An 18,893-nucleotide genomic window follows, 5' to 3' on the forward strand; every position below is an offset into this window, starting at 1 on the left:
GTGCAGTAAGACAAGAATCTGTAACAATTACAAACAGCAGACAACCACGATAATATGTCACTCTTAAGGTGATATCTCTGAAGTGTTACGACCAAAGCCACTATCCAATACACAAAACCCCTCCAAATAAACACAATGCAGCGTATCATAGAAACCCTACAGCACAGAAAGAGGCCATTCGGCCCATCGAGTCTGCACCGACCACAATCCCACCCAGGCCCTACCCCCATATCCCTACATATTTGCCCACTAATCCCTCTAACCTACGCATCTCAGGACACTAAGGGCAATTTTTAGCATGGCCAATCAACCTAACCCGCACATCTTTGGACTGTGGGAGGAAACCGGAGCATCCGGAGGAAACCCACGCAGACATGAGGAGAATGTGCAAACTCCACACAGGAATCCAGCCTCCTGGGTTGAATGCTGGAAATACCCACGGAGAAACTCAGAAGAGGTTGTAGTCAAATCTGTTTCCCAAAACACAGCTTCTTTAACGCAGAACCAAACAAAAAGAGGAACAGAGAGAGAGAGACTGCTTCTTCGCTTACTGCTAAACTACTTCCAAAGACGAAACTGAAAGCCCAAAGGAAAAACCCCTATCACCTGACTGCCACACCTTAGTTCCATCCCCAATTACGTCGATGAAGCAGGAAGCTGCATGATTTAAAAAAAACCTTTCTTAAAGGTAAAGCCTTTCGTAAAGCCTATACCAATCAAAATATACGAGTTATCTCGATCCACTCACAGTTATTGATTAAGGTTACATCATGCATACATAAGGGTATAGTGTCCAATTATAACTTGGGCATGTTAGATCATCAAGCAATGATAGCTACGTACAGAATTCTCCGGCTGCACTGGTCTAAAAGCCAGAAATTCCCGCCTGACCATCAGGTCCCGACAGCATCCTAGTAAATCTTTTCTGCACTCTTTCTAGTTTAATAATATCCTTTCTATAATAGGGTGACCAGAACTGTACACGGTATTCCAAGTGTGGCCTTACCAATGTCTTGTACAACTTCAACAAGACGTCCCAACTCCTGTATTCAATGTTCTGACCGATGAAACCAAGCATGCCGAATGCCTTCTTCACCACTCTGTCCACCTGCGACTCCACTTTCAAGGAGCTATGAACCTGTACCCCTAGATCTCTTTGTTCTGTAACTCTCCCCCAACGCCCTACCATTAACTGAGTAAGTCCTGCCCTGGGGCGATCGACCAAAATGGCGTTTCACATTCTCTGCAATCTCGATCAATTGGGCCAGTGGGCTGACGAATGGCAGATGGAGTTTAATTTAGATAAGTGCGAGGTGATGCATTTTGGGATACAGTGGGTAGAGCCTGGTGGGATTGTGGTCGGTGCAGACTCGATGGGCCGAATGGCCTCCTTCTGCACTGTAGGGTTTCTATGATTTCTATGAGTGAAAGGTATTGTTTCTTGCGCGCTATACAAACTAAGTATACCGTCCATAGAGTACAGAGGGGAGAAGGAAAGGAGAGGGTACAGAATGTAGTGTTACAGTCAGAGCTAGGGTGTGGAGAAAGATCAACTTAATGCGAGGTAGGTCCATTCAAAAGTCTGACAGCAGCAGGGAAGAAGCTCTCTCCAAAACCTCCACATCCTTCTGGCGACCACAATTGAACACTATATTCCAAATGCGGCCCAACTAACATTAGTGACCTGTCAGGATGATAATCCTCTGCTGCTTATTTGATTTGATTTGATTTATTATTGTCACATGTACTGGGATACAGTGAAAAGTATTGTTTCTTGCGCGCTATACAGACAAAGCATACCGTTCATAGAGAAGGGAAGGAGAGAGTGCAGAATGTAGTGTTACAGTCATAGCTGGGGTGTAGAGAAAGATCAACTTAATGCGAGGTAGGTCCATTCAAAAGTCTAACAGCAGCAGGGAAGAAGCTGTTCTTGAGTCGGTCGGTACGTGACCTCAGACTTTTGTATCTTTTTTCCTGACGGAAGAAGGTGGAAGAGAGAATGTCCGGGGTGTGTGTGGGGGGTCCTTGATTATGCTGATTACACGGTTTCGTCAAAATGATTCAATGGCAGTGCGTGCCACTTTGGAAAAAAAGAGTGGCGTCAGCAAAAATGCTTAACTTGTTGAGATATGCACTTTGCTATTGTGGCTCCAAAGCCGCGGCAATGTGACCAACTCTCAACTGCCCTCACCGACTCTTCACGGCAGAGAATGAGGCCACTCAGTCCATTGTTAGTGTGCTAGTCTAAAGCTAGCTGTCCACTCTGATCACACCATTGAAGGAGCCTTGGTGAGTCATAGAGGTTTACAGCATGGAAACAGGCCCTTTGGCCCACCTTGTCCATGCCGCCCTTTTTTTTCAACCCCTAAGCTAATCCCAATTGCCCGCCTTTGCCCTCTATACCCATCGTACCCATGTAACTGTCTAAATGCTTTTTAAAAGACAAAATTGTACCCACCTCTACTACGACCTCTGTCTGCTCGTTCCAGACACTCACCACCCTCTGCGTGAAAAAATTGCCCCTCTGGACCCTTTTGTATCTCTCCCCTCTCACCTTAAACCTAAACCCTCTAGTTTTAGACTCCCCTACCTTTGGGAAAAGATATTGGCTATCTAGCTGATCTGTGCCCCTCATTATTTTATAGACCTCTATAAGATCACCCCTCAGCCTCCTACGCTCCAGAGAAAAAAGTCCCAGTCTATCCAGTCTCTCCTTATAACTCAAACCATCAAGCCCTGGTAGCATCCTAGTAAATCTCTTCTGCACTCTTTCTAGTTTAATAATATCCTTTCTATAACAGGGTGACCAGAGCTGTACACAGAGTCGCTGCAGTACGGCTGAAGGGGCGATTAGGGATGGACAAGTGCTGAGTATAGCCGGTGACGCCCCATAACACAGGAAGGGATCTGATTGGTAGGGACTGGGCTGAGGGAAGCTGGGACTTCTCCTGCCCTGTCCCCAATCCCGAGTTTGATTCCCTCCGATCCAGAAGGAGCAAGAGACCCGGGCGCCACTTAACTGCGGCCAACGTCACTTGTGAGCCCGCACAGGCTCTGCTTACAGCGTGGAATCCCAGGGTGGGGGCAGAACCTGACCCCGACCTGACCCCGACCTGACCCCGACCTGACCCCTCATAGAAATCATAGAATCCCCACAGTGCAGAGGAAGGCCATTCGGCCCACCGGGTCCGCACCGATCACAATCCCACCCACGCCCTATCCCCATAACTCCACATATTTATCGCACTAATCCCTCTAACCTATGCATCCCAGGGACAATTTAGCATGGCCAATCCACCTAACCCGCACATCTTTGGACACTAAGGGGCAATTTAGCATGGCCAATCCACCTAATCCGCACATCTTTGGACACTAAAGGACAATTTAGCATGGCCAATCCACCCTAACCTACACATCTTTAGACACTAAGGGGCAATTTAGCATGGCCAATCCACCTAATCCGCACATCTTTGGACACTAAGGGGCAATTTAGCATGGCCAATCCACCTAATCCGCACATCTTTGGACACTAAGGGGCAATTTAGCATGGCCAATCCACCTAATCCGCACATCTTTGGACACTAAAGGACAATTTAGCATGGCCAATCCACCCTAACCTACACATCTTTAGACACTAAGGGACAATTTAGCATGGCCAATCCACCTAACCTGCACATCTTTGGACACTAAGGGGCAATTTAGCATGGCCAATCCACCTAATCCGCACATCTTTGGACACTAAGGGGCAATTTAGCATGGCCAATCCACCTAATCCGCACAATTTTGGACACTAAGGGGCAATTTAGCATGGCCAATCCACCTAATCCGCACATCTTTGGACACTAAGGGGCAATTTAGCATGGCCAATCCACCTAATCCGCACATCTTTGGACACTAAGGGACAATTTAGCATGGCCAATCCACCTAACCTGCACATCTTTGGACACTAAGGGACAATTTAGCATGGCCAATCCACCTAATCCACACATCTTTGGACACTAAGGGGCAATTTAGCATGGCCAATCCACCTAATCCGCACATCTTTGGACACTAAAGGACAATTTAGCATGGCCAATCCACCCTAACCTACACATCTTTAGACACTAAGGGACAATTTAGCATGGCCAATCCACCTAACCTGCACATCTTTGGACACTAAGGGGCAATTTAGCATGGCCAATCCACCTAATCCGCACATCTTTGGACACTAAGGGGCAATTTAGCATGGCCAATCCACCTAATCCGCACATCTTTGGACACTAAGGGGCAATTTAGCATGGCCAATCCACCTAATCCGCACATCTTTGGACACTAAGGGGCAATTTAGCATGGCCAATCCACCTAATCCGCACATCTTTGGACACTAAGGGACAATTTAGCATGGCCAATCCACCTAACCTGCACATCTTTGGACACTAAGGGACAATTTAGCATGGCCAATCCACCCAACCTGCACATCTTTGGATACTTAGGGGCAATTTAGCATGGCCAATCCACCTAATCCGCACATCTTTGGACACTAAGGGACAATTTAGCATGGCCAATCCACCTAACCTGCACATCTTTGGACACTAAGGGGCAATTTAGCATGGCCAATCCACCTAATCCGCACATCTTTGGACACTAAGGGGTAATTTAGCATGGCCAATCCACCTAACCGGCACATCTTTGGACACTAAGGGGTAATTTAACATAGCCAATCCACTTAACCTGCACATCTTTGGATACTTAGGGGCAATTTAGCATGGCCAATCCACCTAACCTGCACATCTTTGGATACTTAGGGGCAATTTAGCATGGCCAATCCACCTAACCTGAACATCTTTGGACACTAAGAGGATATTTAGCACGGCCAATGCACCCTAACCAGCACGTCTTTCGGGAGGAAACCGGAGCACCCGGAGGAAACCCACGCTGACACGGGGAGAATGTGCAGACTCTGCACAGACAGTGCCCCAAGCCGGGAATCGAACCCAGGTCCCTGGCGCTGTGAGGCAGCTTTGCTAACCACTGTGTCACCGTGCCGCCCAGGGTTACAGATCCTGTTACAGATCAGTGCCCCTTTGTGCCGAGTGAGGCGTCTCGCTCGCACCCCGTATTGTTCCGCCCTGATCTTCTCCCTCTGAAAAGGATGCCGACTCTTGCAGATGTTTCCGTCCCTCAGCCTAACGGTTGAGCTTCCCCTGAAATACGCAGGGCCCGTCCTTCAGCTCGGGTCACTGATGTGACTAAAGAGGATGCCAGATCGTGTAGAACAGTTCACCAGTCATTGCAACTCCAACGGCTTTCCTGTTAAACAGGAAAGGGTGATGGTTAAGAAAGAATCGGATTCGCAGCAAACATCAGCAGGGTGGCATTAACTCTTGCTTGGTGTTGCAGCTTTGTAGAACCTTAGTTAGGCCGCACTTGGAATATAGTGTTCAATTCTGGTCGCCACACTACCAGAAGGATGTGGAGGCTTTGGAGAGGGTACAGAAAAGATTTACCAGGATGTTGCCTGGTATGGAGGGCATTAGCTATGAGGAGAGGTTGGAGAAACTTGGTTTGTTCTCACTGGAGCGACGGAGGTTGAGGGGCGACCTGATAGAAGTCTACAAGATTATGAGAGGCATGGTCAGTGTGGATAGTCAGAAGCTTTTTCCCCCAGGGTGGAAGAGTCAATTACTAGGGGGGCACAGGTTTAAGGTGCGAGGGGCAAGGTTTAAAGGAGATGTACGAGGCAAGTTTCTTACACAGAGGGTGGCGGGTGCCTGGAACTCGCTGCCAGGGGAGGGAGTGGAAGCGGATACGGTAGTGAGTTTTACATAAGAACATAAGAAATAGGAGCAGGAGTAGGCCATCTAGCCCCTCGAGCCTGCCCCGCCATTCAATAAGATCATGGCTGATCTGACGTGGATCAGTACCACTTACCCGCCTGATCCCCATAACCCTTAATTCCCTTACCGATCAGGAATCCATCCATCCGCGCTTTAAACATATTCAGCGAGGTAGCCTCCACCACCTCAGTGGGCAGAGAATTCCAGAGATTCACCACCCTCTGGGAGAAGAAGTTCCTCCTCAACTCTGTCTTAAACCGACCCCCCTTTATTTTGAGGCTGTGTCCTCTAGTTTTAACTTCCTTACTAAGTGGAAAGAATCTCTCCGCCTCCACCCTATCCAGCCCCCGCATTATCTTATAAGTTATAAGTTTTAAGGGGCATCTTGACAAATACATGAATAGGATGGGAATAGAGGGATACGGTCCCCGGAAGGGTAGGGAGTTTTAGTTCAGATGGGGGCAGCATGGTCGGGATTTGAGCTATGGAACATGTGAAAATTTCCATCTGCTGACAGTCACCTTCTCGACAATCTCTTCCCCCACCCCCAACAGATCCGATATTTGTGGGCTCCACCTTTATGCCGGACAGCGAGGGCGACAAGATCTACTTCTTCTTCACCGAGAGCAGACACAAGTCGGACCTGCTGCAGAGGATGAGTCTGTCTTTGGTGGCCCGAGTGTGCAAGGTGAGGGTCCCCCAGCAACGGCGCCGCCTCTTTGGAGTGTGGCAAAGTCCGCCACACCTCGTGGGCCGGCTTCAGACCTCTGACGGATGGGGAACCGCGTTTCAGACAAAGGTGTACCCGTTGGAAGAATGCCTTATCTGTTCAGGGGTGGCTCACCCTTGCTCGCCCTGTTGACCCACCAGAAGGAACTCCCAATCCTAGTCAATTAAAGACTTACCCCAACTTATAAATCAAAGATTGAGGTTTAATAAAGAAACTTCATTACTCGCAACTCACAAGGCCTCATCCTGGGCCAATCCAAGCTCCTCCCCCCCCCCTAATTCCCAACAGATTCTTATTTATACTGAGTCAGCTGGTCACCACCGCATCATTTTGTCATTGGTTACATAGTTTACTGGGTCAGCTGACCCTCACAACTCATTACCATTGGTCACCCTACAAAAGATCCAGTGTCACCATTGGTTACGTTCTAACACATAGCTACCCTGCCACTGCACTGGGCCTGTTAGGCACAGCATGAAGCCTGACTGGGTCCCAATAACTTTCCGATTTTGACTTAAATGTGAGGAAACTCATTGGGGGGGGGGGGCGATACGGTGGCACAGTAGTTAGCGCTGCTGCCCCACTGCGCCAGGGACCCGGGTTCGATTCCCGGCTCGGGTCACTGTCTGTACGGAGTCTGCACATTCCCCCCGTGTCTGCGTGGGTTTCCTCCGGGTGCTCCGGTTTTCTCCCACTGTCCAAAAGATGTGCAGGTTAGGTGGATTGGCCATGCTAAATTGCCCCTTAGTGTCCAAAGACATGCGGGTTAGGGGGATTGGCCGTGCTAAATTGCCCTTTAGTGTCCAAAGATGTGCGGGTTAGGGGGATTGGCCATGCTAAATTGCCCTTTAGTGTCCAAAGATGTGCGGGTTAGGTGGATTGGCCATGCTAAATTGCCCCTTAGTGTCCAAAGATGTGCAGGTTAGGTGGATTGGCCATGCTAAATTGCCCCTTAGTGTCCAAAGATGTGCGGGTTAGGGGGATTGGCCGTGCTAAATTGCCCCTTCGTGTCCAAAGATGTGTGGGTTAGGGGGATTGGCCATGCTAAATTGCCCCTTAGTGGCCAAAGATGATCAGGTTAGGGGGATTGGCCGTGCTAAATTGCCCCTTAGTGTCCAAAGATGTGTGGGTTAGGGGGATTGGCCATGCTAAATTGCCCCTTAGTGTCCAAAGATGTGTGGGTTTGGGGGATTGGCCATGCTAAATTGCCCCTTAGTGTCCAAAGATGATCAGGTTAGGTGGATTGGCCATGCTAAATATGTAGGGTTATCGGGGTACGGCCTGGGTGGGACTGTTGTCAGTGCAGACTCGATGGGCCGAATGGCCTCCTTCTGCATTGTAGGGATTCTATGTTTTCTATTGAAGGATGCTTTATGGGCAGCACGGTGGCACAGCGCCTAGCATTGCTGCCTCACAGCACCAGGGACCCAGGTTCGATTCCTGGCTTGGGTCACTGTTTGTGCGGAGTCTGCACGTTCTCCCCGTGTCTGCGTGGGTTTCCTCTGGGTGCTCCGGTTTTCTCCCACGCTCCAAAAGACATGCAAGTTAGGTGGATTGGCTGTGCTAAATTCTCCCTCAGTGTGCCCGAACAGGCGCTGGGGTGTGGTGACTCGGGGATTTTCACAGTAACTTCATTGCAGTGTTAATGTCAGCCGGCTTGTGTCACTAACAAATAAATAAACTTCAAAAATCTTTAACCTCACTCCAGAAGTAATTCCTCTGACAAATCAGGGATCTTTTCAAGTTAAAAGAAGATTTACTCATGACACAATTTAAGTATAACTCTAACAAAAATGAAACAGTTTAACTCTTCACCATTAAGCAATCTTTAAAAGTGAAAAGAAGCAAACTCTTAACTTCTAACTTATCACTATTTCAGTTCCAATTGAGCAATGTTTCTCTTATAGACTTAAACCCCACTTTTAAAACACTTGCATACTTGCTGTAACCTTTGTTACAAGCCTGTGTACAAGATTACAGGGGGGCCCAATGGCACAGTGGTTCAATTCCAGCCTCGGGTCACCGTCTATGTGGATTTTGCACATTCCCCCCATGTCTGCGTGGGTTTCCTCCGAGTGCCCTGGTTTCCTCCCACAGTCTGAAAGACATGCTGGTTCGGTGGATTGGCCGTGCTTAATTGCCGCTTAGTGTCAGGGGGACCAACAGGGTAAATACACCGGGTTACAGGGACAGGGCTTGGGTGGGATTGTTGTCAGTGCAGGCTCGATGGGCCAAAGCGTCTCTTTCTGCACTGTAGAGATTTTCCCCTTTCTGCACTGTATGATTCTATGACTCGTAACCCAAAGCCCCAGGGTAATGACCCAGGTGTCTGGGTTCAAATGCCTCCACTGCAAATTTGAATGCAAGACAAACCTTGAATAAACAGACGAACGATGTCCACAAAATCATTATCAATTGTCGGAAAAACCCCATCTGGTTCACTTGTGTCCTTTCGGGAAGGAAACGTGCCCCCCTGTAATCTTGCACACAAGCTTGTAACAAAGGTTACAGCAAGTATGCAAGTGTTTTAAAAGTGGGGTTTAAGTCTAGAAGAGAAACATTGCTCAATTGGAACTGAAATAGTGATAAGTTAGAAGTTAAGAGTTTGCTTCTTTTCACTTTTAAAGATTGCTTAATGGTTAAGAGTTAAACTGTTTCATTTTTGTTAGAGTTATACTTAAATTGTGTCATGAATAAATCTTCTTTTAACTTGAAAAGATCCTTAATTTGTCAGTGAAATTACTCCTGGAGTAAAAGTTTTTTTGCCCGGTCTGGCCTCCATGTGACTCAAGACACACAAACAATGTGCTCTTAACTGCCCCCCTCTGTAATGGCCTGAAAGTCACAGCGCATGAAGGTTTCTAAGGCATTTCTAATTCAGTGCAAACTAACTGAGCTTGGCCTCCCCGCCCAGAGCGATGTCGGTGGACAGCGAGTGTTGCAGAAACGGTGGACCACCTTCCTCAAGGCCCAGCTGCTGTGTTACCTCCCCGAGGACCAGTTCCCCTTCAACGTACTCCAGGATATGTTCGTCTCCGAGGATGAGGAGGGGTCAGTGTTCTATGGAGTCTTCAGCTCACAGTGGTAAGCCGAACGGTCTCTCTGGTTGGCGTTGAGTGTGGTGGGTTGTCCTGCTGACTGAGCCATAGAAATCATAGAAATCATAGAAACCCTACAGTGCAGAAGGAGGCCATTCGGCCCATCGCGTCTGCACCGACCACAATCCCACCCAGGCCCTACCCCCACACGTCTGGCAGCTGTTAGTGGAAGCTTAATTGGAACTGAAAGAGTAATAAGTTAGAAGCAGACAGTGGAGTGGGTGTTGTGCATTAGACATGGTATGCAAACCGTTAAAGATAAAAGTAAGGTAAAGTTTATTTATTTGTATCACAAGTAAGGCTTACATTAACACTGCAATGAAGTTACTGTGAAAATCCCCGAGTCGTCACACTCCTGTTCGGGTAACACCGAGGGAGAATTTAGCACCCTAATCAGCACGTCTTTCGGACTGTGGGAGGAAGCCGGAGCACCCGGAGGAAACCCACGCAGACACGGGGAGAACGTGCAGACTCCACACAGACAGTGACCCGAGCCGGGAATCGAACCCGGGTCCCTGGCGCCGTGAGGTAGCAGGTGCTGACCCCACTGTGCCGACGTGAGGGGCGAAACAGAGTGCGGAACCGCCACGCGCCAAACACGTGACTCCTGGCCAAACGGATGGGCAGAAAGTTGAAGGTTAAAACGGCAAATTCCGTTCGGGAATGCGGGACTTTAATTAAGACTTGAGTTTTATTTCTGAAAATGGACGCACAGGCCGGATTACTGCAGGCTGAGTCTCTGAGGGACAATAAAACGCCCCCCCCCGCGCTCCTTCCCCATGGCTTTGATGAAGCCTAAAATGTGGACCTTTTCGAATACGAGCTCCCTGATGGCGCTTCCTGCAGGTGTACATCATGTGGGAGTGTCAGGGTTACCGACACTCAAGAGAGATGATACTCTGTACGTAGGAACGGTGCCGCTGTGACTTGTACCTCCTGCATTGTACGGATTCGGGTAACACTGAGGGAGAATTTAGCACCTAACCAGCACGTATTTCGGACTGTGGGAGGAAACCGGAGCACCCGGGAGAAACCCACGCAGACACGGGGAGAATGTGCAAACTCCGCACAGGCAGTGACCCGAGCCGGGAATCGAATCCGATCCCCGGCGCTGTGAGGCAGCAGCGCTAACCCGCTGTGCCACCCCAGTCGACAGGACCAACCCACTTAGAAGGTGTAGCCCACAGAGAGATTCATAGAATCCGTACAGTGCAGGAGGAGGCCATTCAGCCCATTGGGTCTGCACCGGCTCTCTGATAGATAGGCCCTATCCCCGTCACCCCACGTATTTACCCCGCTAATTCCGCCCCCCCCCCCCCCCGCCGGTAACTGATTATCCACCTCGATCTGCCTTTGGGTGGAAGGATTTCGCGCGGTTCCCATCATACCCCTCACTTTGTTAACATCCTCCATTCCTATGCTTGCGTTTTAGGTTCCGTGGCGTCTCCGACAGCACCGCAGTTTGTGCCTTCTCATTGCCCAACATACAGGAGGTCTTTAACGGGCAGTACAAGCTGCTGAACAGGGAGACGCTGACCTGGTCGTTATTTTCTGCTGACAGTTCGGATCCGAGACCCGGTGCCGTGAGTTACATTCCTTGCCGATTAAAGGACCCTTCCTTCGCAAATAAATAACGAGTCACTGACCTGCGGAATCAGAATCCCAATTCTGTGAGGCCACGTCACTTCATAAAGGACAGATTGCTTCTGAGCAACTTCAATCATTAGGGTTTGGCGCAGTGGGTTGGCGCTGCTGCCTCACAGCGCCAGGGACCCGGGTTCGATTCCCGGCTCGGGTCACTGTCTGCGTGGGGTCTGCACGTTCTCCCCGTGTCTGCGTGGGTTTCCTCCGGGTGCTCCGGTTTCCTCCCACACTCCAAAGAGTTAAAATTAAAGTTTATTTATGAGTCACAAGTAGGCTTACATTCACACTGCAATGAAGTTACTGTGAAAATCCCCGAGTCGCCACACTCCGGCGCCTGTTCGGGTAACACTGAGGGAGAATTTAGCATCGAACCAGCACGTATTTCGGACTGTGGGAGGAAACCGGAGCACCCGGAGGAAACCCACGCAGACACGGGGAGAATGTGCAAACTCCACACAGACAGGGACCCGAGCCGGGAATCGAATCCGGTCCCCGGCACTGTGAGGCAGCAGCGCTAACCACTGTGCCACGCCAGGTTAGGTTGATTGGGCAAGCTTAATTGCCCCTTAGTGTCCCAAGATGTGCAGGTTAGGTGGATCGGCCATGTTAAATTGCCCCTTAGTATCCAAAGATGTGCAGGTTGGGTGGATTGGCCATGCTAAATTGCCCCTTAGTGTCCAAAGATGTGCAGGTTGGGTGGATTGGCCGTGCTAAATTGCCCCTTAGTGTCCAAAGATGTGCAGGTTGGGTGGATTGGCCATGCTAAATTGCTCCTTAGTGTCCAAATATCTGTAGGTTAGGTGGATTGGCCATGCTAAATTGCCCCTTAGTGTCAGGGGGATTAGCAGGGTAAATATGTGGGGTTATGTGGATAGGGCCTGGGTGGGATTGTGGTCGGTGCAGACTCGATGGGCCAAATGGCCTCTTTCTGCAGGGATTCTCTGATTCTATGATTGGGGAGCACCCAAATGGTGCACTGGGGGGGTTACCCCGTCGGAGATTCCCAGAAATGCAAATGCCCATTGGGTGATTTACCCACGCAGGAAAAGGTCCAGAAAGGAGACTTCAATTGCAAACTTGACATAGTTCCACCTGAATTAGACCAAATGTCAGAAAGATTAAAACCACATCTAAGTTCCGGATAACTATTGGATAAACAGGGGAGGCCCCAATACCACTTCTCACCCCAATGTCCCCATCAAACACTCCCAGGACAGGTACAGCACGGGGTTAGATACAGAGTAAAGCTCCCTCTACACTGTCCCCATCAAACACTCCCAGGACAGGTACAGCATGGGGTTAGATACAGAGTAAAGCTCCCTCTACACTGTCCCCCATCAAACACTCCTAGGACAGGTACAGCATGGGGTTAGATACAGAGTAAAGCTCCCTCTACACTGTCCCCCATCAAACACTCCTAGGACAGGTACAGCATGGGGTTAGATACAGAGTAAAGCTCCCTCTACACTGTCCCCCATCAAACACTCCCAGGACAGGTACAGCACGGGGTTAGATACAGAGTAAAGCTCCCTCTACACTGTCCCCCATCAAACACTCCCAGGACAGATACAGCACGGGGTTAGATACAGAGTAAAGCTCCCTCTACACTGTCCCCATCAAACACTCCCAGGACAGGTACAGCACAGGGTTAGATACAGAGTAAAGCTCCCTCTACACTGTCCCCATCAAACACTCCCAGGACAGGTACAGCACGGGTTTTGATACAGAGTGAAGCTCCCTCTACACTGTCCCCCATCAAACACTTCCAAAACAGGTATAGCATGGGGTGAGATACAGAGTAAAGCTCCCTCTGCACTGTCCCCCATCAAACACTCCCAGGAAAGGTACAGCACGGGGTTTGACACAGGGTAAATAAATTCTGCCTCTCACCTCTTGCCTGTATGACTTTCGTTCCTGCAGTGTAACACTGAGCCTTCCATGGATTCGACACTGAAACTTGTGAAAGACCTTTTTATGATGAATGAGGCAGTGCAGCCCATTGGAAAGCGGCCACAGCTGGTGAACCTGAAGGAACAGTACGTGAAGATAGCAGTGGACACCGTCCTCTCCATCAATTCTGTGAAGCACAGAGTCATGTTTCTCATCACAGGTAGGCACATCCAAGTAAAGCCGATTAGTGTCACAGAGAAGCCTCCATTAACACTGCAATGAAGTTACTGTGAAAATCCCCAAGTCGCCACACTCCTGTTCGGGTCCACTAAGGGGCAATTTATCATGGCCAATCCCCCTAACCTGCACATCTTTGGACACGAAGGGGCAATTTATCATGGCCAATCCACCTAACCTGCACATCTTTGGACACTAAGGGGCAATTTATCATGGCCAATCCACCTAACCTGCACATCTTTGGACACTAAGGGGCAATTTATCATGGCCAATCCACCTAACCTGCACATCTTTGGACACGAAGGGGCAATTTATCATGGCCAATCCACCTAACCTGCACATCATTGATACTAAGAGGCAATTTAGCACGGCCAATCCACCTAACCCGCACATCTTTGGACACTAAGGGGCAATTTAGCACGGCCAATCCACCTAACCTGCACATCTTTGGGTACTAAGGGACAATTTAGCACGGCCAATCCACCTGACCTGCACATCTTTGGGCACTAAGGGACAATTTAGCATGGCCAATCCACCTAACCTGCACATCTTTGGGCACTAAGGGGCAATTTAGCATGGCCAATCCACCTAACCTGCACATCTTTGGACATTAAGGGGCAATTTATCATGGCCAATCCACCTAACTTGCACATCATTGATACTAAGAGGCAATTTAGCATGGCCAATCCACCTAACCTGCACATCTTTAGACACTAAGAGGCAATTTAGCATGGCCAATCCACCTAACCTGCACATCTTTAGACACTAAGAGGCAATTTAGCATGGCCAATCCACCTAACCTGCACATCTTTAGACACTAAGAGGCAATTTAGCATGGCCAATCCACCCAAACCAGCACATCTTTGCACTGTGGGAGGAAACCGGAGCACCCGGAGGAAATCCATGTAGACACGGGGAGAACGTGCAGACTCTGCACAGACAGTGACCCGAGCCGGGAATTGAACCCGGGTCCCTGGCGTTGTGAGGCAGCAGCGTTAACCCGCTGTGCCATCGTGCTGCCCACCTTCCAATTCCCGGAGATGCCAGGCCGACCCTTGTCACTGTTCGCTGGCACTCGTTCTCGGAGTGCCCGCCTGAAGAGCGAGGGAAAGGAAAGGGAGGATTGGGCCTCCCGATCACAGACGTTAGAGACCGCCAACAAACAAGTTTCACATCCTGATCTATGAAAGCTAAAAACGGAAGCAGGTATCTCACAGACGCCTCGGTTCAAATAGACTGATTTGTCGGTACTGTTAAACCACCAGTGAGTATGAAGTGAGATCTTCCTGCCTGGTGACACAGTGGCGCAGTGATTAGCACTGTTGCCTCACAGCTCCAGGGACCCGATTCTATTCCTGGCTTGGGTGACTGTCTGTGTCTGCATGGGTTTCCTCCCACAGTCTGAAAGATGTGCTGGTTAGGGGGATTGGCCATGCTAAATTGACCCTTAGTGTCCAAAGATGTGCGGGTTCAGTGGATTGGCCATGCTAGGTTGTCCCTTGGTGTCCAAAGATGTGCGGGTTAGGTGGATTGGCCATGCTAAATTGCCCCTTAGTGTCCAAAGATGTGCAGGTTAGGTGGATTGGCCATGCTAAATTGCCCCTTAGTGTCCAAAGATGTGCAGGTTAGGTGGATTGGCTGTGCTAAATTGCCCCTTAGTGTCCAAAGATGTGCAGGTTAGGTGGATTGGCCATGCTAAATTGCCCCTTAGTGTCCAAAGATGTGCAGGTTAGGTGGATTGGCCATGCTAAATTGCCCCTTAGTGTCCAAAGATGTGCAGGTTAGGTGGATTGGCTGTGCTAAATTGCCCCTTAGTGTCCAAAGATGTGCAGGTTAGGTGGATTGGCCATGTTAAATTGCCCCTTAGTGTCCAAAGATACGTAGGTTAGGTGGATTGGCCATGCTAAATTGCCCCTTAGTGTCCAAAGATGTGCAGGTTAGGTGGATTGGCTGTGCTAAATTGCCCCTTAGTGTCCAAAGATGTGCAGGTTAGGTGGATTGGCTGTGCTAAATTGCCCCTTAGTGTCCAAAGATGTGCAGGTTAGGTGGATTGGCCGTGCTAAATTGCCCCTTAGTGTCCAAAGATGTGCAGGTTAGGTGGATTGGCTGTGCTAAATTGCCCCTTAGTGTCCAAAGATGTGTAGGTTAGGTGGATTGGCCGTGCTAAATTGCCCCTTAGTGTCCAAAGATGTGCAGGTTAGGTGGATTGGCCATGCTAAATTGCCCCTTAGTGTCCAAAGATGTGCGGGTTCAGTGGATTGGCCATGCTAGGTTGTCCCTTGGTGTCCAAAGATGTGCAGGTTAGGTGGATTGGCCATGCTAAATTGCCCCTTAGTGTCCAAAGATGTGTGGGTTCAGTGGATTGGCCATGCTAGGTTGTCCCTTGGTGTCCAAAGATGTGTGGGTTAGGTGGATTGGCCATGCTAAATTGCCCCTTAGTGTCCAAAGATGTGTGGGTTCAGTGGATTGGCCATGCTAGGTTGTCCCTTGGTGTCCAAAGATGTGCAGGTTAGGTGGATTGGCCATGCTAAATTGCCCCTTAGTGTCCAAAGATGTGTGGGTTCAGTGGATTGGCCATGCTAGGTTGTCCCTTGGTGTCCAAAGATGTGCAGGTTAGGTGGATTGGCCATGCTAAATTGCCCCTTAGTGTCCAAAGATGTGTGGGTTCAGTGGATTGGCCATGCTAGGTTGTCCCTTGGTGTCCAAAGATGTGCAGGTTAGGTGGATTGGCCATGCTAAATTGCCCCTTAGTGTCCAAAGATGTGCGGGTTAGGGGGATTGGCCATGCTAAATTGCCCCTCAGTGTCAGGGAGACTAGCAGGGTAAATACATGGGGCGACGGGTGGGATTGTGGTCAGTGCAGACTCGATGGGCCGAATGGCCTCCTTCTGCACTGTAGGGATTCTATAAACTCGACATGTAATTTTATAAGTCTCGTCTGAACTCCAGCGAAAACAATCGTAACCTGGTCAATCTCTCCTCGTACATCAGTCCCTCCTTCCCCGGATTGTGTTGGGTTTCTGTGCCGCCGACTTCACTCCGCTCTCTTCCTTCCCCAGCCCGTGGTTTCCTGCACAAAGCCCTGCGTGTGAAGGCCACCTCTCACATCATCGAGGAGCTCCAACTCTTCTCGAGTCCGCAGCCCGTGCACAGCCTGGTGCTGTCAGCTGATCAGGTCAGCACCCTCGCCTCGCGTCCCTTAGCCCGTCAGTCGTGAAGTGCGGGGTGGCCCGAGAGCCAGCCGCTGGCCGATGGGGTAAGTCAGGGCATCTCAGATCACCTCCACCTCCATTAGCGAGGGAACAGAGGTGCTGTCTGATGAGCCCAGGGGACAGGTAGATCTGTGCAGAGGTTCAAAGCCGTGCCTTCACTTTGACATCTACAGCCATGGAGCAGCAGCGTAGCAACTGGCACCAACTGCCCTCAACCCTGTGTTGAAGCTCTCCCCAAATGCTGTCCCTGTCCTGGGAGTGTTTGATGGGGGACAGTGTAGAGGGAGCTTTACTCTGTATCTAACCCCGTGCTGTACCTGTCCTGGGAGTGTTTGATGGGGACAGTGTAGAGGGAGCTTTACTCTGTATCTAACCCCGTGATGTACCTGTCCTGGGAGTGTTTGATGGGGGGACAGTGTAGAGGGAGCTTTACTCTGTATCTAACCCCGTGCTGTACCTGTCCTGGGAGTGTTTGATGGGGGACAGTGTAGAGGGAGCTTTACTCTGTATCTAACTCCATGCTGTACCTGTCCTGGGAGTGTTTGATGGGGGACAGTGTAGAGGGAGCTTTACTCTGTATCTAACCCCGTGCTGTACCTGTCCTGGGAGTGTTTGATGGGGGACAGTGTAGAGGGAGCTTTACTCTGTATCTAACCCCGTGCTGTACCTGTCCTGGGAGTGTTTGATGGGGACAGTGTAGAGGGAGCTTTACTCTGTATCTAACCCCGTGCAGTCCCTGTCCTGGGAGTGTTTGATGGGGGACAGTGTAGAGGGAGCTTTACTCTGTATCTAACCCCGTGATGTACCTGTCCTGGGAGTGTTTGATGGGGGGACAGTGTAGAGGGAGCTTTACTCTGTATCTAACCCCGTGCTGTACCTGTCCTGGGAGTGTTTGATGGGGGACAGTGTAGAGGGAGCTTTACTCTGTATCTAACTCCATGCTGTACCTGTCCTGGGAGTGTTTGATGGGGGACAGTGTAGAGGGAGCTTTACTCTGTATCTAACCCCGTGCTGTACCTGTCCTGGGAGTGTTTGATGGGGGACAGTGTAGAGGGAGCTTTACTCTGTATCTAACCCCGTGCTGTACCTGTCCTGGGAGTGTTTGATGGGGACAGTGTAGAGGGAGCTTTACTCTGTATCTAACCCCGTGCAGTCCCTGTCCTGGGAGTGTTTGATGGGGGACAGTGTAGAGGGAGCTTTACTCTGTATCTAACCCCGTGCTGTCCCTGTCCTGGGAGTGTTTGATGGGGACAGTGTAGAGGGAGCTTTACTCTGTATCTAACCCCGTGCTGTACCTGTCCTGGGAGTGTTTGATGGGGGACAGTGTAGAGGGAGCTTTACTCTGTATCTAACCCCGTGCTGTTCCTGTCCTGGGAGTGTTTGATGGGGACAGTGTAGAGGGAGTTTTACTCTGTATCTATCCCCGTGCAGTACCTGTTCTGGGAGTGTTTGGTGGGGACAATTTAGAGGGAGCTTTACTCTGTATCTAACCCCGTGCTGTACCTGTCCTGGGAGTGTTTGATGGGGACAGTGTAGTGGGAGCTTTACTCTGTATCTAACCCCGTGCTGTACCTGTTCTGGGAGTGTTTGATGGGGACAGTGTAGTGGGAGCTTTACTCTGTATCTAACCCCGTGCTGTACCTGTCCTGGGAGTGTTTGATGGGGACAGTGTAGAGGGAGCTTTACTCTGTATCTAACCCCGTGCTGTACCTGTCCTGGCAGTGTTTGATGGGGACAGTGTAGAGGGAGCTTTACTCTGTATCTAACACCGTGCTGTACCTGTCCTGGGAGTGTTTGATGGGGGACAGTGTAGAGGGAGCTTTACTCTGCATCTAACCCCGTGCTGTACCTGTCCTGGGAGTGTTTGATGGGGGACAGTGTAGAGGGAGCTTTACTCTGTATCTAACCCCATGCTGTCCCTGTCCTGGGAGTGTTTGATGGGGGACAGTAGAGGGAGCTTTACTCTGTATCTAACCCCGTGCTGTACCTGTCCTGGGAGTGTTTGATGGGGGACAGTGCAGAGTGAGCTTTACTCTGTATGTAACCCCGTGCTGTACCTGCCTTGCGAGTGTTTGATGGGGACAGTGTAGAGGGAGCTTTACTCTGTATCTAACCCCGTGCTGTATCTCCCCTGGGTGTGTTTGATGGGGGACAGTGTAGAGGGAGCTTTACTCTGTATCTAACCCCATGCTGTCCCTGTCCTGGGAATGTTTGATGGGGGACAGTGTAGAGGGAGCTTTACTCTGTATCTAACCCCGTGCTGTAC

The 18,893-nt window shown here is 50.0% G+C and overlaps 1 protein-coding gene across 1 annotated transcript in view; it reads left to right on the forward strand.

The window, feature by feature from the left end:
- LOC144488700 (semaphorin-4B-like) overlaps window positions 1-16,590 on the forward strand; it is a gene marked incomplete at its 3' end in the record, with an annotated part of 59,740 nt that extends 43,150 nt beyond the window's left edge. Inside the window, exons 8-12 of the mRNA XM_078206788.1 lie at window positions 6,371-6,504; window positions 9,461-9,630; window positions 11,077-11,227; window positions 13,209-13,398; window positions 16,475-16,590. Coding sequence (XP_078062914.1) covers window positions 6,371-6,504; window positions 9,461-9,630; window positions 11,077-11,227; window positions 13,209-13,398; window positions 16,475-16,590 — 761 coding nt within the window. The remainder of the gene's footprint in view (window positions 1-6,370; window positions 6,505-9,460; window positions 9,631-11,076; window positions 11,228-13,208; window positions 13,399-16,474) is intronic.
- Between the last annotated feature and the right edge of the window lie 2,303 nt (window positions 16,591-18,893).

This window comes from Mustelus asterias, unplaced genomic scaffold, assembly GCF_964213995.1.
Source record: "Mustelus asterias unplaced genomic scaffold, sMusAst1.hap1.1 HAP1_SCAFFOLD_1786, whole genome shotgun sequence".
In the NCBI taxonomy this organism is placed as follows: Eukaryota; Metazoa; Chordata; class Chondrichthyes; order Carcharhiniformes; family Triakidae; genus Mustelus; species Mustelus asterias.